Source organism: Manis pentadactyla, chromosome 5 (genome assembly GCF_030020395.1).
Source record: "Manis pentadactyla isolate mManPen7 chromosome 5, mManPen7.hap1, whole genome shotgun sequence".
NCBI classification, from domain to species: domain Eukaryota; kingdom Metazoa; phylum Chordata; class Mammalia; order Pholidota; family Manidae; genus Manis; species Manis pentadactyla.
In genome coordinates, this window is record NC_080023.1 from 2,353,965 (window position 1) to 2,380,635 (window position 26,671).

General features: G+C 47.5%; 2 protein-coding genes across 4 annotated transcripts in view; both read right to left on the minus strand.

Moving 5' to 3' along the window:
* The window catches only part of RGS12 (regulator of G protein signaling 12), a 152,598-nt gene that overhangs the window by 84,271 nt on the left and 41,656 nt on the right, over nt 1-26,671 (minus strand). For all 3 annotated transcript variants that reach the window (XM_057502011.1, XM_057502010.1, XM_057502012.1), the window contains exon 2: nt 19,975-21,954. In XM_057502011.1, the coding sequence (XP_057357994.1) occupies nt 19,975-21,855 (1,881 nt within the window). In that variant the 5' untranslated portion in view covers nt 21,856-21,954. The remainder of the gene's footprint in view (nt 1-19,974; nt 21,955-26,671) is intronic.
* MSANTD1 (Myb/SANT DNA binding domain containing 1) overlaps nt 1-26,671 on the minus strand; it is a 191,757-nt gene that overhangs the window by 71,196 nt on the left and 93,890 nt on the right. The window lies entirely within an intron of this gene.

Below are 26,671 nucleotides of genomic sequence, written 5' to 3' on the forward strand. Positions count from 1 at the left end.
GGCCATATATGATAAACCCACAGCCAACATCATACTTAACAGCGAGAAGCTGAAAGCCTTTCCTTTAAGATTGAGAACAAGACAAGGATGCCTGCTCTCCCCACTTTTATTCAACATAGTTCTGAAGGTTCTTGCCACAGCAATTAGACAACATAAAGAAATAAAGGACATCCAGATTGGTAAGGAAGAAGTCAAACTGTCACTATTTGCACATGACATGATATTGTACATAAAAAACCCTAAAGAATCCACCCCAAAACTACTGGAACTAATATCTGAATTCAGCAAAGTTGCAGGGTACAAAATTAACCACAGAAATCTGTTGCATTCCTATACACTAACAATGAACTAGCAGAAAGAGAAATCAGGAAAACAATTCCATTCACAATTACATCAAAAAGAATAAAATACCTAGGAATAAACCTAACCAAGGAAGTGAAAGACCTATACTCTGAAAACTACAAGACACTCATGAGAGAAATTAAAGAAGATAACAATAAATGGAAACATATCCTGTGCTCATGGATAGGAAGAATTAATATTGCCAAAATGGCCATCCTGCCTAAAGCAATCTACAGATTCAATGCAATTCCTATCAAAATAACAACAGCATTCTTCAATGAACTAGAGCAAATTGTTCTAAAATTCATATGGAACCACAAAAGACCCTGAATAGCCAAAGCAATCCTGAGAAGGAAGAACAAAGCATGGGGAATTATGCTCCCCAACTTCAAGCTCTACTACAAAGCCACAGCAATCAAGACAATTTGGTACTGGGACAAGAACCAATGGAACAGACTAGAGAGTCCATATATAAACCCAACCACACATGGTCCATTAATATATGATAAAGGAGCCATGGACATACAATGGATAAATGACAACCTCTTCAACAGCTGGTGTTGGTAAAACTGGACAGCTACATGCAAAAGAATGAAACTGGATTATTGTTTAACCTCATACACAAAATTAAACTCAAAATGGATCAAAGACCTGAATGTCATGAAACCATAAAACCCTTAGAAGACAACATAGGCAAAAATATCCTGAATATAAACATGAGCAACTTCTTCCTGAACACATCTCCTCGGGCAAGGGAAACAAAAGCAAAAATGAACACATGGGACTACATCAAACTAAAAACCTTCTGTACAGCAAAGGACACCATCAACAGAACAAAAAGCTTCCTACAATATGGGAGAATATATTTGTAAACAACATATCCGACAAGGGGTTAACATCCAAAATATATAAAGAACTCACATGCCTCAACACCCAAAAAGCAAATAACCCAATTAAAAAATGGGCAGAGGATATGAAGAGACAATTCTCCAAAGAAGAAATTCAGATGGCCAACGGGAACAATAAAAGATGCTCTACATCACTAATCATCAGGGAAATGCAAATTAAAACCACAATGAGATATCACCTCACACCAGTAAGGATGGCCAGCATCAAAAAGGCTAACAACAAATGCTGGCGAGGATGTGGAGAAAGGGGAAACCTCCTATACTGCGGATGGAAATGTAAGCTAGTTCAACCATTATGAAAAGCAGTATGGAGGTTCCTCAAAAAACTAAAAATAGAAATACCATTTGACCTGGGAATCCCACTCCTTGGAATTTACCTAAAGAATACAAGTTCTCAGATTCAAAAAGACATATGCACCCCTATGTTTATCGCAGCACTATTTACAATAGCCAAGATATGGTAGCAAGCTAATCAGTAGATGAATGGATAAAGATGTGGTACATATACACAGTGGAATACTATTCAGCCATAAGAAGAAAACAGATCCTACCATTTGCAACAACATGGATGGAGCTGGAGGATATTATGCTCAGTGAAATAAGCCAGGCGGAGAAAGACAAGTGCCAAATGATTTGCCTCATTTGTGGAGTATAACAACAAAGCAAAACTGAAGGAACAAAACAGCAGCAGACTCATAGACTCCAAGAAGGGACTAGCAGTTACCAAAGGGGAGGGGTGTGGGAGGGCAGGTGGGGAGGGAGGGAGAAGGTGACTGATGGGTTATTATGTTTAGTACTCATGGTGTGAGGGGGCACAGGGAAGACAGTGTAGCACAGAGAAGGCAAAAAGTGACTCTGTGGCATCTTACTACACTGAAGGACAGTGACTGCAGTGGGGTACGGGGGGGACTTGATAATATGGGTAAATGTAGTAACCACATTGTTTTTTCATGTGAAACCTTCTTAACAGTGTATATCAATAATGCCTTAATAAAAAAATAAACCCACTCCTATGTGGTATATTAATACATGACAAAGGAGGGAAGAATATACAATGGGGAAAAGAGAGTCTCTTCAATAAATGGTATTGGGAAAACTGGATAGCTACTTGAAAAATGAAACTGGATCAATGTCTTATACCATATACAAAAATAAACACAAAATTGAATAAAGACCTAAATGTAAGACACAAAACCATAAATCTCCTAGAAGAAAATATAAGCAGTAAACTCTTGAGCATTGGCATTAGTAATTTTTTTCCAGATACATCTCTCCAGGAAAGGGAAACAGTATGTTTGCAAATGATATATATATAAAGGACTAATATACAAAATATATAAAGAGCTCATACAAGTCAATACCAAAACACAAATTATCTGATTAAAAAATGGGGAAAGGACCTGAATAGACATTTTTCCAAAGAAGACATACAGGTGACCAATAGACACATGAAAATGTGCTCCACATCACTAATCATCAGGGAAATGCAAGTCAAAACCTCAATGAGATATCACCTCACACCTGTCAGAATGTCTAATCAACAAGACAAGAAATTACAAGTGTTGGTGAGGATGTAGAGAAAAGGGAGCCCTCCTACACTGGTGGTGGAATCGCAAATTTGTGCAGCTTCTATGGAAAGCAGTATGGAAGTTTCTCAAAAGACTAAAAATAGAAATACCACTATGACCTAGCAATTCCACTTCTGGGAATTTATAGGAAGAGAACAAAATCTCTGATTTGAAGAGATATATGCACCCCTATGTAATTATTGCTGCATTATTTACAATAGCCAAGACATGGAAGCAACCTATGTGACCATCAATAGATGAATGGATAAAGATGTCGTACATACACACAATGGAGACATATACACAAATGAAATATTATTCAGCCTTGAAAAAAAACAGTGACATCTGCCATTTGCGACAACATGGATGGACCTAGATGGTATTATGCCAAATGTAGTAAGTCAGACAGAGGAAGAAAAATACATGATTTGACTTACATGTGGAATCTAAAAACAAACAGACTGAAAGAGATACTCATAAACACAGAGAACAGACTGGTAGTTGCCATAGGGGAGAGGGGTGGGAATGGGCAAAATAGGTGAAAGGAAAAAAAAATTAGTGAGACAATTTGCTCCTTTGATGATGGTCAATGAGTATATATACATGTCAAAATTTATCAAGCTGTACACCAAGGTCTGTGCATTTTTTTGTATGTACCTTTATTTTTTCATACACAGCAGTAGTATACACAGTAATGGTATAATGCCTTTGAAGGTGGGGTGCGGGGTTGGGGAGGACTTTTCCCACACACAACACCAAGCAATTCTTGAACAGCAGAGTGTCCGAGAACTCAATGCTGATACTGTCTGCCCGGAGACAGCCCCAGATTCCCCAGGCTAAGGGCCCCCTCCTACAAGACTGCCCTCCACCCCCCACTGCAGACACTGGTCGCAAGCCCTAGGCAGTGACCTGTGCTTCTGACCAACCGGCTACAGATTGGAGGTTCCCCTGACCTCCACATTAGGTTCAATTAATTTGCTAGAGCGGCTCACAGAGCTCAGGAAAACACTTACATTTGCCAGTTTCAGAGGACACCGTAAAGGACACAAGTTAACACACAGATGAAGGGAAACACAGGGCAAGGTCCCCAATAAAAGAGCCTCTGTCCTCACAGAGCGGGGGCCTGGCTCCGTGGCGCGGGGGCGCGTCCTGGTTCCCCAGGCGTAAAAGCCCTCTCCTAGAGAGCAACATGCTCTTCTCGGGTTCTGTGAGGGTTTCACTGCACAGTCATGGGTGACTGAATCACTAGCTGTTCACTGATTCCACATCCATCCCCTGTCCTCGGCGGGGGGCCAAGAGCCTCATCAACATGACAAGACACCCATTTCACCGCTAAGGCTCTGCAGCATCCTCAGGAACTGCATACACCTGGGAAATATATATTTGGTCATCTGAGTGACTAAACATTTATTTCTTATGACTCATTATATCACAGTACCTCAATATAGGAAATTCTTTTTAAATAAAGGTAGAAATGAAAATTTAAATAAAGAATTCCCCAGAGAGATCCGACAGTAAGACAGTGGGTAATCAAAAAGATGCGTTGCCTCCCCATGACCACTTCAGAGACTGACAATGGGCAGAGACGTAGCAAAGGCTCTCAGCGGAAAGCTGCAGTGAGATGCCACTTACAACTCCTAGACTGGCAGAGTTGAGAAGTCTGACGATGGCAAGTTCTAGCGAGGATGTGGAGCAACATGAGCTCTCAGACTAGCTGGGGTGGGACTGCTGGGAACACCGCCAGTGTTTCTGCAGGGTTCGGGCATCCTGAGCAACTTTCACCAAGACTTAGAGCCTGCGCTCAAAGTCTCCAAGCCTTGGACTTCATGGTTCAATGATGGAAAAGGTAACGCAAACTCCAGGAGAGCTGACCTCCCAGGGCAGCTCTTACATTGCAGAAGGATGAGGCTGGCCAGCCTCCAGGAGGCGCTCAGCTTACATTCCTAGAGACAGTCATCTGCTGTTGCAAAGGGTAAGAGGAGAAACCAGGCTCTCTCCTCTGTATTGAAGGAGAATTGCTTAACAAACACAGGTTTCCCCCTCTCAGGAGGGGGAGGACTGTGTGTGTGTGAGGCCCAGACTCCAGTCTTCAGGGTTCCTCGCCTGCAGTACAACCCTGGGCAGTGCACGGTGGCACGTGACATGGCTCACCACACCGGCCCAGGTGTAAGCACTGGGCTCAGGGGCCACTGTGGTCCATAAGCTGGTACTGAACCTACCTCTGCCCCAGAGCCCTGGTGTCCACTGTCCCTAGGAGCAACTACAGGCACTGAAACCTAACACCAGTGCTCCTGCAGTGGGGAGCACTGCCACAAGCCAGCCACCCACGCTTTGGGCAGACACACCTGGGGGTGCAGACAAGAATGCTCACAGCAGCATTCTCCATCATTTCTTTAATGGCTCTGTGTGTATGTGCGTGTGTGTGCATGTAGTGGTACAGTCACACAATGGAATATTATATAGTTAAGACAAATGAACTGCAGCTACAGATAAGATCATGGATAAATCTCTGAAAGGATATTGAACGATTAAAATGCAAGCCACAGAAGACTGTGTAATAAAGCTGATTTTATAAACCTGGAGCAGCAGCAAAATGCATCAACATATTGTTATGGGAACCAAACACTTCATACACTTGATTCTGGCAGGGGCATGTGGCTGCTGAGCTCTGCACATCCTCACTTTCCCAGGAAATCATACAAAACCAAAGGAGAACAGTAAGTGGTGGCATACCCTGTACCTCTGCCCCTTTGCCTTGGTGTCCCTACTGAGGGCCCAGTCCCCTGGAAGACCTGCCTTGCTAATTCAAGGATGGGCCAGGGGCTTCTTCCCTGCTGCCCCAGCACCTCCACCAACTTGACAGTGGCCTCCCCATGCAGCACCCAGACAGCATGCATGCAGGTTGTCCAAAGAAGTCCCTGCACAGAGCAAGGGCTGCAGCTGAGGGGCCGAGGGGATGAGGCAAGGCTGCAGAAGGCACCAGGCTCCCCAGGGCCCTGAAGAGCGTTCTCTGATTGCAGATCCGCTGTTGCCATTGTTTGCTTCCCTTCCTTTACATTTGGGGCGGGGAGTGATGCAATGTTGCTTAGAGCACTGGTGAACCGGGTACCAAGCAAAGGGGCTCTTTTCAAAGGGATTTAAATCACAGGGCCTGAGCTGTGGTGTTTTTAGAATTCTCCTGATTTTTTTTACCATCTATTTTTAAACTTCCTCTCATTGTACTAGAAAAACAGCACAAGGTCTGTTTGCTGAATGCAGTACTCTCCTGGCTTGCTCGCTGTCGGTCCATCATCACCATGCCATGGAAATGGCTCACAGCCCCAATGCCATGCCTTACTTTGTTCTTATTAAAAGAATTAAGAAAAATGATTTTTACTTTTTTCTCCAAAGGGATTATTTTTTTTTTTTTAGATAATTATTTTTTATTCAAAGGGATTATTTTTAGTAAGTAAAATATGTTCATGTCCCCATGATAAAAAAAATCAAACAAACCCTCCTACACTGCTGGTGGGAATGTAAACTAGTTCGACCTTTGTGGAAAGCAGTATGGAGGTTCCTCAGAAAACTAAAAATAGAAATACCATTTGACCCAGGAATTCCACTTCTAGGAATTCACCCTAAGAATGCAGGATCCCAGTTTGAAAGAGACAGATGCACCCCTATGTTTATCGCAGCACTATTTACAATAGCCAAGAAATGGAAGCAACCTAAGTGTCCATCAGTAGATGAATGGATAAAGAAGAGGTGGTACATATACACAGTGGAATATTACTCAGCCATAAGAAGAAAACAGATCCTACCATTCACAACAACATGGATGGAGCTAGAGGGTATTATGCTCAGTGAAATAAGCCAGGCGGAGAAAGGCAAGTACCAAATGATTTCACTCATCTGTGGAGTGTAGGAACAAAGAAAAACTGAAGGAACAAAACAGCAGCAGACTCACAGAACCCAAGAACTGACTAACAGTTGCCAAAAGGAAAGGGACTGGGGAGGGGTGGGAAGGGAGGGATAAGGGGGGAAAAGGGGCCTAAGATTAGCACATATAATGTAGTGGGGACATGGGGAAGGCAGTATATACAGAGAAGACAAGTAGTAATTCTATAGCATCTTACTACACTGACAGACAGTGACTGTAATGGGGTGGTGGGGGGGCTTGATAATAGGGGGAGTCTAGTAACCATAATGTTGTTCAAGTAATTGTACATTAATGATAGCAAAAGAAAAAATAATTTAAAAAAATCAAACAACACAGGATAAAATTAAAATGTCCTGATCCTCCCCAGTTTTCACTTACCATCCTGAGACAATTACTACTATCTGTTTGGAGCATTTCCTTTAAATTTTTTCTAGATATTTACAACTACAGGTTTATGTGAGGTGTGTTGAAATTTTTTACACAAAAATGGGATCACAGTAAGCACATGTATTTTGGGGCCTCCGTTTTCACTGTGCGTGCTCAGGGAGCTTTCCATACGGCAGGCACAACCTCTGCCAGTGCCTGCGGTCCAGACCGTGCCAAGCACCGCGGAAGCCAAGCCTGAGCTGCACAGGCGGGGCGGCTGTCGGCCTCAGCTGACCACCACAGCCCCAGCCAGCCCTGCAGCTGCTCTGACCGGCCAGACGCAGCCAGAATGATTAGCAAGCGCCCTTCACCATGACCCCACCACCCCCTTCCCTCTCCCGCTGCCTGGATGTGGACTTGAAACCAACCTGGACCTGCAGAGCCATGGTTTTCAAGTTCAGGCGGAGGCCGCACAGGGAGGAGAGGAGCAGTGCCGCAGAAGGAACCTGGTTCCCAAGGAAGGGGGGTCCCTCACTCGCCTGGGCCTACCCAGAGGTACCCGAGGGAGACCTGCCCCAAGGCGTGAAAGCCACCGTCACAGTCACAGCCACTGTCACGGCACTGACACACATTACTATTAAACGTGTGTGCACGGTCTAAGCACAGGAATACTTTTTCTTCATTCCAGGGTCAATAGGCATTTCTCACCTAGTGCCTACTGATACCGCCAGCTTGGAAAGGACTTGCTCCAGAGCCTTCCTTTCCCACAGAGGGAAGAGTCTGCGGGTTCTCAAAGACTGTGCCCTCAGGACGCCTGTTCACTCTAAACATTACTGGGGACCCCACGGGGCTTTTGTCTTTGTGGGTTTCACCTATCGGTATTTTCCATATTCAAACGTAAACTGAGAAATACTTAAATATTTATTAATTCATTTCAAAATAACAATAAAAATTCCTTTACATGTTATCACATATAACATTATTTTCATTTTTAAAAATTTCCAAATCCATTTACACAAAGTTTAAGAAGTGGATTTTGCTACTTAACCAGATATTTTAATTTTTATTATTGTTAGAGTAACAGTTTACAAAGAAACAGAATTAAATATATCCTTGATTCACATTAGACACAACTGAATCATTTTTGCTGAAATGGACAACATTTCAAGATCTTGGATGTTTCTCTCTTTCAATCAATCCCTTTTGTTTGTTGTAGACTTAAATTTTATTTCCCTCAGTACTAACTTCTACTTCTGACTATAGACATTAAGTACAAAGAAAAGCAAAATTAGCTAAATGGAAAATCATCCGTTAACATTTAACTCTCTTCAACCATTTCCTCCACACGGCTAAGCCTACAGTTGGCTCGCTGAGCATTACCTGGGTCCAATGGTCTGGGCTAGAGCTTTGGAGAGGGTGGGAAGAGGTCAAAATGCCAAGCACTCAGTTCTGAATACCCCAGACTTGAGCATAATAGCAACGCCTCAGGCAGGGAGGGACCTGCCCTGAAGGGGCAGGGGAGCTGCACCTACTCTTGGCTGGTTCCCCTCCCAGCCTCCAGAGCAGCGGAAGGTCGCAGAAAGCTGAGATGTGGAGCAAACCTGGGCTGAAGGGACCAAGACTGCAGTGACCAAAGCACTGGAGAAGGGTGAATCGGTGACCATCTGCACACAGAACAGACGGGACTTGAGCCCACCTGGTGACAAGGCAGTGCCATGTAGTTGCTAACGGTGAGCTTTCTTCCATGCATAGAGAATTAACAAAGGCAGCATGCAGGAATGTACAAGGGGACATGTATGAGAAAGAGTGGTCCAGGGTAATGCAGAAGCAGTCATAAATGTGAAGAGAGCACGGAAGACCACCCTGGGGCCAAGAGGGAGCATCTCCCCAGGCCCAGCGCAGCTGTGCTTACAGCCCACTGAGGAGGAGCTCACAGGGCTGTCCAGACCAGAGCTGCCCTGTGGTCCCAGGAAATGCCTCCTGGGGCACAGGCAGGCGAGGCTGGCTCATGGAAAAGCAGGGGTATGAGAAGTCCACAGTGGGGTTGAAAAGCTACAGCATATTCCCAGAGTCTGTAGGCCTATGCCCAGGCCCAAGGCCGTAGCCGGGAGCTCTCACCTCTGGCTAACCTTCAGACTCTGCACAGAAGACATGTAGGCCAAGGCAGCAGACTTGTCTAGTTGAGCATGGAAAGCACACCCAGGGATACACACAGAGTCCCTTGGCAGAGACTGATTGGTTGCTGGCATAAGGAAATCTCTGTCCAGTCATTAGCAGACCACTAAGCCAACCAAGCAGAGAGGCTTGTGGCCACATGCAACAAAAAATGCCCTTTAGGGAATCGGCTCAAAGTAGCCACTGAAACGACAACTGGGGCTGTGCTGAGCGGCACATCCTCACATGACCTCACAGAGAAGAGCAGATCCCACTGCAGGCACCTTCTCCCCACCCCACCTCTCGCCTGGCCATTCTGTTGTGCAATGAGGGTGTGTGCACAGAGCATGTGGTGGCTGCAGTTGCCATGCCATCATCAGGGCAGCTCCCAGGAGGCCTCCCCAGGGCAGCATCAGGCACCAGAGACACCCTGCAGAGGTTCCTTGCTGCCGCTGGCCCATGGCAGGCTCTGCCAGCAGAGGGCCCTGCAGGGAGGTGTCAAGGCCCAGCAGGAGTCTGCCCTTATTTTGGCGGTCTTCCAGGTGGTGGTGCATGGACTGGTGTGCAATGGTCCCGACATTGTTTTTCTGGGGGATGGCTGTCAGGGGGCAGTGGTAGCCCCCTCACGGGGGCAGCATGCAGAGTCCCTGCACTCCCAGGCAGCATTCAGCAGCAGGACCTCCTCCTCTGAGTCTTGGGTCTCCTCCCTATTCACCTCTCCCCCCGCCCTTCATGCAGTCACTACCCTAGGCATCCATCTCTTAGCAGTTAACCACCTTTGCCTGGTCAATTCCTCACACTAAATCCCCTGTTCAAATCACCGGTATGTTTTCTGTCTCTAGGCTGGACCCTGACTCATATGGCCTGATTTCATGCAAAGGAAGGCCCTGAAGCCACTGAATCAGAGAACTGAGAGTAACGTAGGACTCAACCACTCGACATTCCACCATCGAGTGTGCATCTCTCCCTCCCTTTCTGCACGCCTCTTCTCTTCTTCTCATTTCCAGGCACTTCCTTAATCCCTTCCTGCCCATCCTGTGCTCATCCTGTCAAGCCTCCACCCAGAGAGGCCAGGCCCAGAGGGACACTGGGAGTCCAAATTCACGACCTCTGGAGCTTCTGCCATTCCAGTGGGAGGCTGGGTATTAGACTGAGCTAGTGACACAAGGAAGCCCATATAGCAAAGTAAAAAGCATCTGGTAAGTGTCAGGAGATATATCAGGAACCCAATAAAGCACAACTCTTTTTCACTTATTTTTAGATAAGCTGTGTCTATCAAAAGGGGCTGCAGTTCATACAACCCATATCTCCTGAGGGAGGTGATATGGAACCTCAGTTCCGTCTCAGTCTCTGTGCTTGTCTGCCACCTGACTGTGGGCAAGTCATTCAATGTGTATAAATCATGTATAAACCTAACTTTTATTGTCAGTAGAATAAAAATAAAGTTATTCAGCCTGATAAGTCACAGGATCCCTACCCAGGCTGAGTCAGGAAATGCAGCATACTGTAAACTAGTGAGACCCTACACAGTCATTCCCAATGCTGGAGACACACCAGATCCAAACACTGCACTCTTTCATTACAGTGGAGGAAGCAACTATGTCTTTGTTCAAGGGGAAGGGATGGTAAAAAGGAAGCCAAGAACCTCGTAAATAATTAACTGATCTCTGACAAAGGAGCAGAGACAGACTTTTCTACAAATGATGTTGAAACAGCTGAACAGGCACATGCAAAAACTCAGTCTAGACACAGATGTTGTCCCCCCACAACAATGAACTCAAACTGGATCACAGACCCAACACATAAAACAAAAAACTATAAACCCCCTAGAATATTACATAGAAGAAAACCTAAATGACCTTGGTTGATGATGCCTCTCTAAATACAGCACCAAAGACACCACCACCGAAAGGGATTGTTGATAAGCTGGGCTTACTTTATTAAAGTTAAAAACTTCTGCTCTGCAAAAGACAGTATTAAGAGGATGAAGAGACAAGCCACAGACTGGGAGAAAATACTTGCCAAAGACACATCTGATAAAGGATTATTACCTAAAATACATAAAGAACTCTTGAAACTCAAAAACAAACAATCCAATTAAAAAACGGGCAAAAGATCTTGATAGCGCACTGAAGAAGATACACAGATGAAAAGTAAGCACATGAAAAGATGCTCCACATCATATGTCATCAGGGGGATGCAATTAAAACCACAGTGAGACACCGCCACACTCCCATCAGGATGGCAAAGACAGCACCACACGCTGGTGTGGCCGCGGAGCAGCAGGAACGTTTGCTGACAGTGGCGGGAATGTAAATGGTGCGACCGCGCGAGAAGGCGCTGGGTGACTTCTTACAAAACTAAACACACTCTTCCCATTCCATCCAGCGATCCTGCTCCTTGGTGTTTACCACCCAGAGGAGATGAAAACTTACAACCACAAAAGAACCTCCCTACAGACATTTAGAGCAGCTTTATTCACAATTGCCAAAACTTGGGACACAACCAAGGTGACCTTCAGCAGGTGATGGACAGACAGACTGTGGGCCACCCAGACAGTGGAATATTATTCAGCCCCAAAAAGCAGTGGGAGATCAAACCAGGAAAAGACATGGAAGAACCTTAAATGCATATCACTAAGGGAAAGAAGCCTCCAAGCTGTGTGACCCCAACAATATGATGTTCCGGGAACAGCAGGCCTGCGGAGACAATGGAAGGATCAGGGGCTGCCAGGGACTGGGGTTGGGGAGGAGGGGAACAGGTGGAGCCCAGAGCCTTTCCAGGACATAGAAGCTACTCTGTTTGATGCTGTAATGGTGGATACATGTCACTATGAATTTGTCCAAATGGTAGACTGTGCCCCACAGAGAGACCCAAATGGAAACCGTGGCCTCTGGTGGGGATGATGTGTCAGTGGAGGTCCATCAGCGGTAACAACGTCCCCTCGGGGTGTCTTGATGGTGTGGGAGGCCGTAAGGAGAGGACAGGGGCATGTGGAAAATCTCTGTGCTTTCCAAGCAATTTTGCTGTGAACCTAAAACTGCTCTAAAAAATAGTCTTTAGAAAGAAGAAGCCCGGAGGCACTAAAGATGATGGTGTAAGTAGGTCAGTGGAAATCTCCTCCCAAAACCATATCTATTTTGAAAATACAGCAAATAAAAATATTTCTAAAAGAGAGACAAGAAGATACAGTACAACAGCCAGGCTACATCTACATCTGTGAGAACTCACCATCTCCCGGAGGGGGTAAGATACAAAGCCGTGACCCAGCGAGACCCGAGCACTCCCCCCACCCCAGCTCACTGGCGGGAAGAAAAGAATCAGAGTGGGGAGGGAGTGGAAGCCCAGGACTGCTAAATAACCAGCCCTAGTAATCTGCACTGGGAACACAGACACACATTGCATGGTGTACTGGATATTAGAGAAACGGAAAAGTAAAATCCAAGACGGAAACTGCGAGAGGGTCCCCACAGCCAGCTCCCCTTGGACAAAAGAAAAGCGGGTGCTTTAAAAGTCTTAAAGGGACGAGGGTTTAACAGGTAGACAAAATCATCCTAGCACACTCAGCCCAGCAGGCTGGGAATGTTAAGGAACCTCAGGCGCCCTAACCCCCTGAGTGGCAATGCAGCTCCGAAGCACCTCATGGTGATAAACAGCCTGCCGTTCCTTCCACCCCACCGGCACTGCAAGCAAAGCGGCTGATCCACCATTGCTGTGGATGAGCTGGGGAGCAGCCCTGCCCACAGCAACCACACAGAGTCTCCTCCCAGCATGCAGCTAACCTGGCCAGACTCAGAGGCTGCCGCCAGCACGCAGCTACCTGGCACAGACAGAGGAAGCTGGCCCAAAGTCCGAAAGGCATGAAGGGGCGCCATTCTCGCAGGAGAACACACACCGAGAGCCCATGATGCCCGGAAGTGCCCTAGGAGAGGGCCGCTGGCCCACAGCGGCTCAGGGAATTAACCCGGAGACTGCTCCCTGTGTGCAGGTAACCAGCAAACACAGCGGAGAAGGACAAGGTGACCAGAAAGCAGGAAGGGACTTTGTTCTCCCAGCTGACACATGCGCCACTTGCTGGAGTTCATTTCTACTGCCATGAAAAGGCAGAAGAACCTGGTCCAATCAAAAATCACTATATGCAAGAGTTAAGGGATGAAGTCGGGATGAACAGAAATGAAACAATCAATTGAAGGACTTAAGAGCAGACTGGATGAGGTGCAACAGACTATTAATGGACTAAAAATCAGAGAACAGGAATACAGAGAAGCTGAGGCAGAGAGAGATAAAAGGATCTCCAGGAATGAAAAAATATTAAGAGAACTGTGTGACCAATCCAAATGGAACAATATTCGCATAATAGGACTACCAGAAGAAGAAGAGAGAGAAAAAGGGATAGAAAGTGTCTTTGAAGAAATAATTGCCGAAAACTTCCCCAAGCTGGGGAAGGAAATAGTCTCTTAGACCATGGAAGCCCACACATCTCCCAACACAAAGGACCCAAGGAGGACAACACCAAGACATATAATAATTAAAATGGCAAAGATCAAAGACAAAGACAGAGGATTAAAGGTAGCCAGAGAGAGAAAAACGATCACCTACAAAGGAAAATCCATCGGACTATCATCAGACTTCTCAACAGAAACCTTACAGGCCAGAAGACAATGGCATGATATATTTAATGCAATGAAACAGAAGGGCCTTGAACCAAGAATACTGTATCCAGCAAGATTATCATTTAAATTTGAAGGACGGATTAAACAATTCCCGGATAAACAAACGCTGAGGGAATTTACCTCCCACAAACCACCTCTACAGGGTATTTTAAAGGGACTGCTCTAGAGGCAAGTACTCCTAAGGCTAAATAGATGTCACCAGAGAAAATAAAACCACAGCAAAGAAAGCAAACCAACCAAATACTAACTAAAGGCAACAAATAAAATCAGCTATCCATAAAAGCAGTTGAGGGAAACACAAAAGAGTATAGAATAAAACATCCAACATACAAAGGGTGGAGGAGGAAGAATAAGAAGTGAGAGAGATAAAGAATCATCAGACTGTGTTTACAGCAGCATAATAAGTGAGTTAAAGTTAGACGGTTAGATAGTAAAAAAGCTACCCTTGAACCTTTAGTAACCATGAATCCAAAGCCTGCAATGGCAATAAGTATGTATCTATCGATAATCACCCTAAATGAAAATGGACTGAATGCACCAATAAAAAGACACAGAGTAACAGAATGGATAAAAAAGCAAGACCCATCTATATGCTGCTTACAAGAGACTCACTTCAAACCCAAAGACATACACAGACTAAAAGTGAAGCATGGAAAAAGATATTTCATGCAACAAATAGGGAGAAAAAAGCAGGTGTTGCAGTACTTGTATCAGACAAAATAAACTTCAAAACAAAGAAAGTCATAAGCGATAAAGAAAGGACATTACATAATGATAAAGGGCTCAGTCCAACAAGAGGATATAACCATTATAAATACATGCGCACCCAACACAGGAGCACCGACATAATGTGAAACAAATACTAAAAGAATTAAAAGAGGAAATAGAATGTAATGCATTCATTTTAGGAGATTTCGACACACCACTCACTCCAAAGGACAGATCAGCCAGACAGAAAATAAGCAAGGACACAGAGGCACTGAACAACACACTAGAACAGATGGACAGCTACAGAACTCTACACCCAAAAGCAGCAGGATACACATTCTTCTCAAGTGCACACAAAACATTTTCCAGAATAGAGCACATACTAGGCCATAAAAAGAGCCTCAGTAAATTCAAAAAGATTGAAATTCCACCAACCAACTTCTCAGATCACAAAGGTATAAAAATAGAAATAAATTGTACAAAGAAAACAAAAAGGCTCAAAAACACATGGACTCTTAACAATATGCTCCTAAATAATCAATGGATCAATGACCAAATTAAAATAGAGATCAAGCAATATACGGAGACAAATGAAAACAACAGCACAAAGCCCCAACTTCTGTGGGACGCAGCAAAGGCAGTTCTAAGAGGAAAGCATATAACAACCCAGGCCTATTTCAAGAAGGAAGAACAATCCCAAATGAATAGTCTAAAGTCACAATTAGTGAAACTGGAAAAAGAAAAACAAATGAGGCCCCAAGTCAGCAGAAGGAGGGACATAATAAAGAACAGAGAAGAAATAAATAAAATTGAGGAGAATAAAACAATAGAAAAAAATCAATGAAACCAAGAGCTGGTTCTTCGAGAAAATAAACAAACAAAGAAAAAAATAAACCCCTAGCCAGACTTATTAAGAGAAAAAGAGAATCTTCACACATAAACAGAATCAGAAATGAGAAAGGAAAAATCACGATGGACACCACAGAAATATAAAGAATGATTAGAGAATAGTATGAAGATCTATATGCTAACAAACTGGATAACCTAAAAGAAATGCAGAACTTCCTAGAAAAATACAACCTTCCAAGACCGACCAAGGAAAAAACAGAAAATCTAAACAGACCAATTACCAGCAATGAAATTGAATCAGTAATCAAAAAACTACCCAAGAACAAAACTTCCGGGCCAAATGGATTCACTGCTGAATTTTATCAGACATTTAGGGAAGACATAATAGCCATTCTCCTTAAAGTTTTCCAAAATATAGAAGAGAAGAGAATACTTCCAAACTCATTCTATGAAGCCAGCATCACTCTAATACCAAAACCAGTAATACTAAGACACCACAAAAAAAGAAAATTACAGACCAATATCCCTGATGAACATGGATGCAAAAATACTCAACAAAATATTAGCAAACCAAATTCAAAAATACATCAAGAGGATCATACACCACGATCAAGTGGGATTCATCTCAGGGATGCAAGGATGGTACAACATTTGAAAATCCATCAACATCACCCATCACATCAACAAAAAGGACAAAAACCACACATGATCATCTCCATAGATGCTGAAAAAGCATTTGACACAATTCAACATACATTTATGATAAAAACTCTCAACAAAATGGGTATAGAGGGCAAGTACCTCAACATAATAAAGGCCATATATGACAAACCCACAGCCAACATCATACTTAACAGTGAGAAGCTGAAAGCTTTCCACCTAAGGTCAGGAACAAGACAGGGATGCCAACTCTCCCCGTTTTTATTCAACATAGTACTGGAGGTCCTAGCCACGGCAATCAGGTAACACAAAGAAATAAAAGACATCTAGATTGGTAACGAAGAAGTCAAACTGTCACTATTTGCAGATGGCATGATATTGCACATAAAAAACCCTAAAGACCCACCGCAAAACTACTAGAACTAATATCTGAATTCAGAAAAGTTGCAGGATACAAAATTAATACACAGAAATCTGTTGCTTTCCTATACACTAACTATGCATTAGCCGAAAGAGAAATCAGGAAAACAATTCCATTCACAACTGCATCAAAAAGAATAAAATACCTAGGAATAAACCTAACCAAGGAAGTGAAAGACCTATACCCTGAAAACTACAAGACACTCTTAAGAGAAATTAAAGAGAACACTAACAAATGGAAATTCATCCCTGAATCTTGGCTAAGAAGAATTAATCTACAGAGTCAATGGAATCCCTATCAAAATACCAACAGCATTCTTCAATGAACTGGCACAAATAGTTCTAAAATTCATATGGAACCACAAAAGTCACCAAATAGTCAAAGCAATCCTGACAAGGAAGAATAAAGCGGGGGGGATCTCGCTTCCCAACTTCAAACTCTACTACAAAGCCACAGTAATCAAGACAATTTGGTACTGGCACAAGAACAGACCCACAGACCAGTGGAACAGAACAGAGTATCCAGATATTAACCCAAACATATATGGTCAATTAATACATGACAAAGGAGCCATGGATATACAATGGGGAAATAACAGACTCTTCAACAGCTGGTGTTAGCAAAGCTGGACAGCTACATGTAAGAGAATGAAACTGGATCATTGTCTAACCCCATACACAAAAGCAAACTTGAAATGATCAAAGATCTGAATGTAAGTCATGAAATCATAAAACTCTAAGAAAAAAACATAGGCAAAAATCTCTTGGACATAAACATGAGCAACTTCTTCATGAACATATCTCCACAGGCAAGGGAAACAAAAGCAAAAATGAACAAGTGGGACTATATCAAGCTGAAAAGCTTCTGTACAGCAAAGAACACCATCAATAGAACAAAAAGGCATCCTACAGTATGGGAGAATATATTCATAAATGACATATCTGATAAAGGGTTGGCATCCAAAATATATAAAGAGCTCACGCACCTCAACAAACAAAAAGCAAATAATCCAATTAAAATGGACAGAAGATCTGAACAGACACTTCTCCAAAGAAGAAATTCAGATGGCCAACAGATACATGAAAAGATGCTCCACATCACTAATCATCAGAGAAATGCAAATTGAAACCACAATGAGATATCACCTCACACCAGTTAGGATGGCCACCATCCAAAAGACAAACAACAACAAATGTTGGCAAGGATGTGGAGAAAGGGGAACCCTCCTACACTGCTGGTGGGAATGTAAATTAGTTCAACCATTGTGGAAAGCAGTATGGAGGTTCCTCAAAAAACTAAAAATAAAAATACCATTTGACCCAGGAATTCAATTCCTAGGAATTTACCCTAAGAATACAGCACTCCAGTTTCAAAAAGACATATGCACCCCTATGTTTATCACAGCACTATTTACAATAGCCAAGAAATGGAAGCAACCTAAGTGTCCATCAGTAGGTGAATGGATAAAGAAGATGTACATATACACAATGGAATATTACTCAGCCATAAGAAGAAAACAGATCCTACCATTTGCAACATGGATGGAGCTAGAGGGTGTTCTGCTCAGTGAAATAAGCCAAGTGGAGAAAGACAAGTATCAAATGAAGTCACCCATCTGTGGAGTATAAGTGGAAAGAAAAAACTGAAGGAACAAAACAGCAGCAGACTCACAGAACCCAAGAATGGACTAATAGTTACCAAAGGGAAAGGGACTGGGGAGGATGGGTGGGAAGAGAGGGAAAAGGGAGAAAAGGGGGCATTACGATTAGCATACACAATGTAGTGGGAGTGGGGCACAGGGAAGGCAGTACAAGACAGAGAAGACAAGAAGTGATTCTATAGCATCTTACTACGCTGATGGACAGTGACTGTAATGGGGTATGTGCGGGGGAGTTGATAATAGGGGAAATCTAGTAACCATAATGTTCTTCATGTAATTGTACATTAATGATACAAAAATTAAAAAAAGAAGCCCAAGGTTTTGCACCATGAGCCTATTAATCCTGGCTGCTGAACCTCAGACAAGTCGCTTCACTCACGGGAGGAGACGGCAGCGTCCCAGTCTCCCACGTTTTCTGAGGTGAGGAGCCCACTGTACGTGGCCTGACACAGTGCATAGGCCGAGCGCTTCCATCTCACGTGAGGATGGGCGAGGTGCACTGCAGTCCTCAAAGAACCACCAACACCAATATTTCTATCATATAATTTCTCACTCACACCACAGCAAGGGAGAAACCCCATTTACAAGATAAATATTCAAAGAGATGGAGAATTCCCCAACTTCAGATACCATTCAGCCACCTTCCAAGGCCTTCCCTCCCCAGCCCCAGCCCCACAGGCAGTAGGGGGCAGATAGGGCAGGGAGGGGCAGGAAGGTGCGCACCACCAGGTTAGGAGTTTAGTCGAAAACCCACATGATTACAATTATTTGTATGAAACAAAATCTACAAACACTATAGCCCCCGCCCCAGCACTTCCCTCTGTCCCTGCCCCTGCCCCAGGCAGCCAGGGGCCTTGGAAGGCTTTCTCACCAGATTTTCAGCTGTAGAGAACAAAAGTGTGAATAAACAAGAACAGATATTTTTAAATCATCAAAGTCCTCTGAGAGGTCCTCTGAAACAACCTGAGCTAATAAGCTAAGCGCCACTGCCTGCCGCCAGCTGACGCAGCCTTGCTTTATGCAGGAAGCCTGCCGCCCGCCCTCTGCTGAGCGGCTCCTCACAGCGACTCCACCAGGCTTCAAACCCAGCTCCTGGTGTTGGTGGTATAGTGGTGAGCATAGCTGCCTTCTAAACCCAGGCCCTGGTGCAGAACCAAGCCCCAGAGGGACACGGTGGACATAGGACCCTTAGGGCAGTGCCACACCACCTGGTCCCTTGGCGGTTTGACCCTTCATCCCAAGCAAGGAGCTGGAGGCGCTGCCCACTGCTGAGTTCAGCTGGCGTCGTCTTCACAGCAAGCCTCTCCTAAAGGAAACAATGCAAGGATCCCCCACAGTGAGGTCTCTGAACCGTGACAATCTCCTGCCTCAGCCCCAGGGTGAAGACTCCGCAGCCCCAGGGGCAGTGGGCAAGGGCAGGAATGGAGGAGGGAGGGCCTCAGCCCCGCTGTGAGAGTCGCCACCCCTTTGGCCCCCACCTGTCCCACCAACACACCCAGCTCAGGATGTCAGAGAGAGCTGGCAGTGCCAGGACCAGCACCAGGGCCAGAGCCCAGACAACGAGGGCTGAGGGAGCTGCAGGCAGGTCTGCAGTGAAGGGCACCCTGGGACAGCCCACAGGGCCACAGGGCAGCAGGAGGAGGCTGAGGCTGGGAACCTGGCGACTGACGCGCTGTCATTTCATCAGTAATTGACTGAGTTACAAAACCGAGCTCACTCTTACAGAACCACTGCTAACAGGCTTACCTTTTTTTCTTCCTTAGTCTTCCTAACATTTCGATGGGGACCGAAAATGTTTTGCATCCCAAAAGCCTTCCTGGACCAGTCCCTTTTCTGGGTGCTCAGCGGGGGCTGCACCAAGCTGCCCTCCACCCTGTAGCGGTCAGCAGGGATCTTGCTCATGGGAGGGGGCAGCGTGCCACAGTTGATGCTGGACCATCCATCGGTAGAGTCTGTGTAAGACTCCTGGTCGCTGGCAGGTCCACACTGCCGCTCCTGCAGGACGTGCACAGGAAGCCAGCGCTGGCCAGAACCACTGGCAGGGCCCACGGCTCCCCGCTTGGAAGGAGGGACCGAGCTCCACAAGGAGGCAGGCAGGACCTCCACATGAGGAGTGGGCCCCAGATGCTTACTGAAGTCCCGGCACCGGTCGGCCTGAGGAGTGACCTCAAACGGAGGGCCCCCCTCGGCATCGTGGCAGAAGGTCCCGTTCCAGGAGGCGCCCCATGGCTGGGCAGCCCGCCCGCCTGTGCCCTCCCAGGTGCTGCCACCAAGGCCATGGCTGCTGGGACTGGCGCCCAGACCAACGGCAAGCACCCGGCTGTTTCTCTCCTCCGGGGAGAAATTCCCAATGCCGCTGTCACTGGTGCTGCTGGTGCTTGTGTTCTGGGGGCCATCACCGTCGCCGTCCACGAAGGCCCGGGCCCGCACACCCTCCATCAGCTCGCCCATGTCTCTGTACAGCACAGAGATGAACTGCAGGACAGGGAGAGAGGACGCCGGGAACTCGAGGCAGCCATTGGTGTCAGGGTCGGCCGTGCACTCAAACCCAAACCGCCGAGCGATGCCTTGATGGATCTTGTGATTGAACAAATCTGGATCCACCATAAACACGTGGCAGGACGTCCGCAGGATGCCCTCCTCCTCTTGGGCCAGGCCCCCATCAGCACTCGTCTGCATGGTCACGAGCCCAAAAAACCTCCTGTCATCCGGGCACACGGCGCTGAATGCCAGCTTCTCAGCCGGGTACTCGGCCAGGACAGCAGCCCTGTCGGTGCACAGCCGCACACAGTCATGCATGATCTTCATCGTCACGAGAGAATGGATTTTCTGCTCGGCCCACAGGCGCCGCAGGCAGCCACGGATGGCCTGTAAGCTGTCTGACTCCAGGTTGCAGCTTGTGGAAGGAAGTTCAATAGAACCTAAGTAGCCTACGACCATGGCAACATTTAAAATACTTGCATCTAATCCAAAGTCATCATGATTCTCTAGCCCAACACCGAAAACCGAATCATCATTAACCACGTTTGACACTTCCTCCTTAGAAAGCAGGCTGGGATTCGCATCGTTCATGCTTTCATGTCCAAGATCCAACCGCCCAGCCGCAGACTCTGAGAGGGACCTTTGCTTCAGTTTTGAGGGCTCTGAGCTGCTTGCTTGAAGACTAGGGTTTTCAAAGATCATACTGAAAATCCCACCAGACTGCATCTCTTCAACCACCCTCTCTGCTCTGTTGATACCTAATGCCTTTGAATCAAGTCTGGGCTTCAGCCAGCCTTTTCCATCATAAAATCCGATTTCTTCATCGCTGGACCAGGACTCTAAGTGGCGGAGGCCTTCGCCTATCACCATGTGCAGGACACCAGAACATTTCCCAATCAGTTTTACCACATCTTCATGGGACGCTTTCTTCACATTGATTTCATTGACAGCAAGTATCTGGTCCCCAGGGCGGAGGCCCACAAACTCTGCAGGGCTGCCTCTCAGCACACAGCTGAGCACGCAAGGCGCCTGACCAGAGAGGGTGAATCCGTACCCTGCTCTCCCTCGGGCAACCTCCACACTCCTCACACGCGGGGGTGCAGTCCCGGGCAGAGGGCGCTCCACGGCATCCCCGGCTCTGTACATCTCCACGTGCCACCAGGACCAGGGGTGCAGCCCATCATCCCAGGAGATCCATAGTGCAGGGGCTGGTTGGTGCTAACACACTGTCCCTTGAAATATTGCCTAAGGAAGAAAAATGAATGTCTGGTTATTAAGGATCCCACACTTCCATTCTTACTGCTATGACCCACATACAAAGACATCAAAGGGTCTCATACAAAACCATCACAGGGTCTCTGGTTACCAAGTAGATGTCAAAGTGAAGGAGAAGCACTACCTATATACAGTAAATCTAGTCAGGATGAGAAATTTCTTCCAAAGTAGGAATGTTTCTCAGGACTGCTCTCCTTTGCAACACCCATCTCCTAGGGCTACTCCCCCACGGCGTTTGAGCACAGGCCTCGGCGACTCAGCAGGGTCCTCTTCCTGCCCCTGCTTCTCCCTGTCTGGGTGGAGAGAGAGGCCTCAAGACCCCCACCACCCACAGGAGTGCCTGGCAGTGCAGGCCTGGGCTCTCCCAGATGTAGGGCACCCAAGTCTAGAGAGAGAAGCCATGCTGGCACGTGCAGGAATCCAGCTCTGCCCGTGTTGGACTACAAACCGTCCCAGAGAAGTCCCCGCAGAGCGGGGTCAGGTCACATTACCTCATACCTCACCCCCTACAGTTAACTCATTGGAACAAGGGACCCTGGAGGGAAGACACATGCATCTAGAACAGCCTCAATCAATACTCTGAAGGCCACCAAGAGAACAGAGAAAACAACCAAAACAAGCAAAGGAATCTAACAATTATTCCAGGGGGATGACTTCAAGCATTGGCTGTCATCAAAAACAAACCTGTGTCAGGGCCCCCAGACCACCCCACTTCTTGCTGCGGGGACTCCCAGGGCTCACTGACACCCAAGGCTGTGGCTGGTCACAGCAACTGGGCACAAAGCAGAACCAGACAAGGGGGAAGCACGTGGGCGAAGCGCAGAGCAAACAGGCACCGGCCTCCAGCGTCATCTCCCGTGGAGGCGCCAGGACGCACACTGGATGATACGTGGAGGGCTGCCTACCAGGGGCACCAGTTCCAACTTCCAGACCCCGGGAGGAAAGGGCTGTCCACACAACAGGTGAGGCAGAGGGAGCCGCTCTTCCCAGCGAGGGTGCCAGGACCTGCCCGACATCCAGGTTCCTGGGCGCTAGCCCAGGGCCACGCTGCACGCAGGCCTCGCAAGGGAGTCAGGCCTGCTGGGGCACTGCTTTCTGCACAAAACCCTTTGAAAATGACATTAAAGAAACAATACAGTAAGCAATTATGTTGTGAGGATGCAAAAGTAATAGTGAATATGTTTTTTGAACAGTGTATGTTTTTAAAATAATTGTTTAAAGTTGTTAGAAGAAATTCTGTGTCTTGGGATAAAGTTTCCAGTAATAGAAGCATAATTCAAAGTAATTAAAGCACACACACAAAAAAAAAGTGAAACTAGACGAGACAGAAAGTGCATTAGATGACTCTGAGAGCAGCTTTGAATGTGGCCTCACATGGCCAAAGGGACCTTACAGCCGCATCAAGTGGAGTGTCGAGGGCAGGGGGTTTTCCTGCCCCTCCAGGTGGGCCCCATGTCATCACAGGGTGGCGTCAGAAAGCAGCAGAGATGAGAGCGTCGGCTTTGCAGGAGCCAAGGAGACCGCGCATCCAGCAGCCACAGCGCATCCGGCAGCCACAGACTGGGAGGAGTGGGCTCTGCCCTGGAGCCCCCGGAGGAGCCAGGCCCACCCAAACCTTGACTTAAGCCCGGCCAGACTGACTGGACTTGACCCAGAACTGTGAGAGAACACAGCTGGTGTTGTTTTAAGCCACCAGGTCTGTGGTAATTCCTTTGGCAGCCATGGGAAATAGAATAAGGGGAATCGCCCTGTTGGTGGGGGAAGGGAATTCAGCATATGCATGAAATAACTCATCTAAAAACTGCTCAGAACTGCATCTGGCTCCTGGCAGACACAGCCCAGCAAAGCTGCTGCTGCTCCTGGCATTACCGCAAGTGTCAGCAGTCACTGCAAACTCTCCCAGAAGAGGCCCGTGGAGGCCTGCTGGCTTCCTCCAGGAACAGCAAACATCCTGGCCTCTTTCAAACAGCAAGAGCTGCTGGCTCTATGAAAGATGATTTCCCAGGTTTAGAGCAGTATTTTGTAATACACCCAACCACTGAGTCATAACACTGTATGGCACAGTGCTGGGTAACAGTACTGCATGTGGCTTACCCAAATATTTCTATTAGATTCTTCCTGTCATGCCCCTCTATTGATTAAAAGTAAATTGTTTCTGACTCTAGGTCAGTAGGTCTAGGCAAAGGCCAGGAGCTGCCAGATGTGACAAAGTCCCCCCTATTCAACACACCTTCCCGGCGACTCTGAGGGAAATAGTAACACGTGGAACACCCTGACTTTAGACCATCTGCTACAGGCTGCATGTGCGTGCCTCCCTAAATTCACATGTGGAAATGCTAACCCCCAATGTGACGGTACCGGGGGTGGGGGTGCTTTGGGAGTGAATGGGTTTAGATGAGGTCATGAGGGTGGAGCACTCACAGTGGGATTAGTGCCCTTGTGAAACACCGGATTGCCTCCATGCCCCCCACCCCACCCCTGCTCTCTGCTGCCCACAGTGACAGCCATCTGTGAACCAGGAAGGGGGTCCTCGTCAGACACCAGATCGACCAGCACCCTTATTTTGACTTTCAGCCCAGAACCATGCAAATGCACTTGTATCCCTTAAGCCCCTCCATCTGTGGCCTTGTTACTGCAGCCAGAGCTGGCAGGCATTGCTAATCCACCTCCTCACTGGGCATAAAGAGGCGCTACATCCAAGTGATGGCTTCCGAACAACACAAACAGCTGTGACACGGGGTCCCCACTTTCACCAGGCCCCATCACCTGCCAAATGACACAGTCATGCTGTCACTACTCATCATTAAAGCTGAGAGGACCCAGGACAGCTCTGCAGTGCCAGGCCATCCCCTCACCCCTTTCCAAGGCCAAGATCTGGTATAAAATGAGGTGCATTCTGGTGGGTTTCTCCAGTTACAGCGGCTGAGTGAGTGCCTAACCCATGCCAGGTGGCATCCCAGACCTAGAGCTCCACAGAGGGTTCTGGCCCCGAGTGCCCGCGGTCCCCACAGAAGGAGGAGCAAGATGAAGCAAAGAGCCATCACCCTGGGGCAGAGTGAGGGCCCTGGAGGAGAAGCCTGCTGGCAGATGAGAAGGGAAAGCTGACCCGGGGAGAGGCGATGGCAGGGCCTGCACCACTGGGCTGCCAGCACGGCTCAGCCCCCATCCCGGCTTCTGGGACCACACCACCAAAAGCTGCAGATCCTCATGGTGCGACAGGCCCTGAGCTAGCATGGGGGCCGGAGGCCCAGAGCCAGAAAGGGGCAACAGGAGTGCATGGAAGTGGACAGAAGGGGGAGAGAGAGAGCACTGAGGCAGGGAGCACCCACGCACTGAGGAGAAGTGGAGAGTCAGGTCACGAGGGCAAGAACAGTCACACTAGCAATGGGGAACCCTAGCAGGCACGGCATGGGCCAGGGCTGCCTTCAGGACTTCACCTGTGTCACCTTATGGGTCCATAAGCAACAAAGCTCTGAGGGAGGGACCATTATTGTTCCCATTTTGCAGATGGAGAAATGGAGGCACTGAGTAGTTAGGAACTTGTTACAACTACATAGCTAATTAGCGTTAGAGGTGGATTGAACCTGGCTATTCCTGGCCTTCTCCATGCCCACGCAGAAGGGCTCTTAGAGGAAGCAGAGCCAGCCTTGGGCATGAGGGCAGGCACTATCCACCTCCACAGCCCCTCCAATGCTGGGGATGCACAGTGCCACCTGCTCTGACTGGGACCCACCCAGCAGCAGACCCCTGCCCTCATACCCATGCCAAAGCCATTGCATCCCCGCAGAGACCTCCAGCCACAGTTACGGTACTGCCCACGGTACTCATCGGGCACCATCTTCCCCGAATCCCCCTTGGGGACATGCACAGAAGACAAACACATCTCCAGAGACACACACGTGCACCCTGGCAGCCTCATCCTCTCCAGGCCATTCTAGCAGCCTGCCACCTGAGCCCTGGGAAGCTCTCTCGAGTCTGCCACTCTTCCTGCCCTCCTCCCGACCTCGAGAGGCCTGGGACCTGCCCCCTGCCCCCAGCACAGCAGGTCCCCACAACACCAAAGAGGAGGGGCTGGTGGAGTCTCAGTTTACCAAGGCACTTCCGGGGCCACTCACTGCTGCCGACAACCAACGCCCCCACCGCACCATGATTTTATCCATAAAGGGCCCTTTACCACCCGCTGCCACCTGCCCCACCACCTGCCCGACATTCGTACAAACCCTTCACCTGCCATTCAACGGTGCCACCAAGCACCAGCCATGCCCAGGGCTGCCACATGAGGGACCAGCCCCTTCCTGAAAAGACACCCCCACGTGGGAGCGCGGGAACTGGGAGGCTCCTGATGGCCCCGCAGCCATGCAGCGACACCCGCCCCCACACACCTGCTGCTCGCGCCACACAGCCTGGTGGGCAGCTCTCGGGGGACCCCAGGGGCACAGCGCACCCGGCAAGGTCCCTCCAGTGGGCACCAGCCTTGCCCGTGGCGCCCCACAGACAGCACTGTGGGGCCAGGAGCCCCTCTCTGTGCCCCGTCCCTCCCCCCTCCAGGACCCATTTCCTCGCTGAACTTGAATCTGCACCGCACGTGGGTGACCCCAAGGCCTACACAGAAGCTGAGAACTCTCTGGAGCCCCACGCCTACACCCTTAGCCACACTCACCGCTCTGTCCCTCCTCCCTCCGGGGCC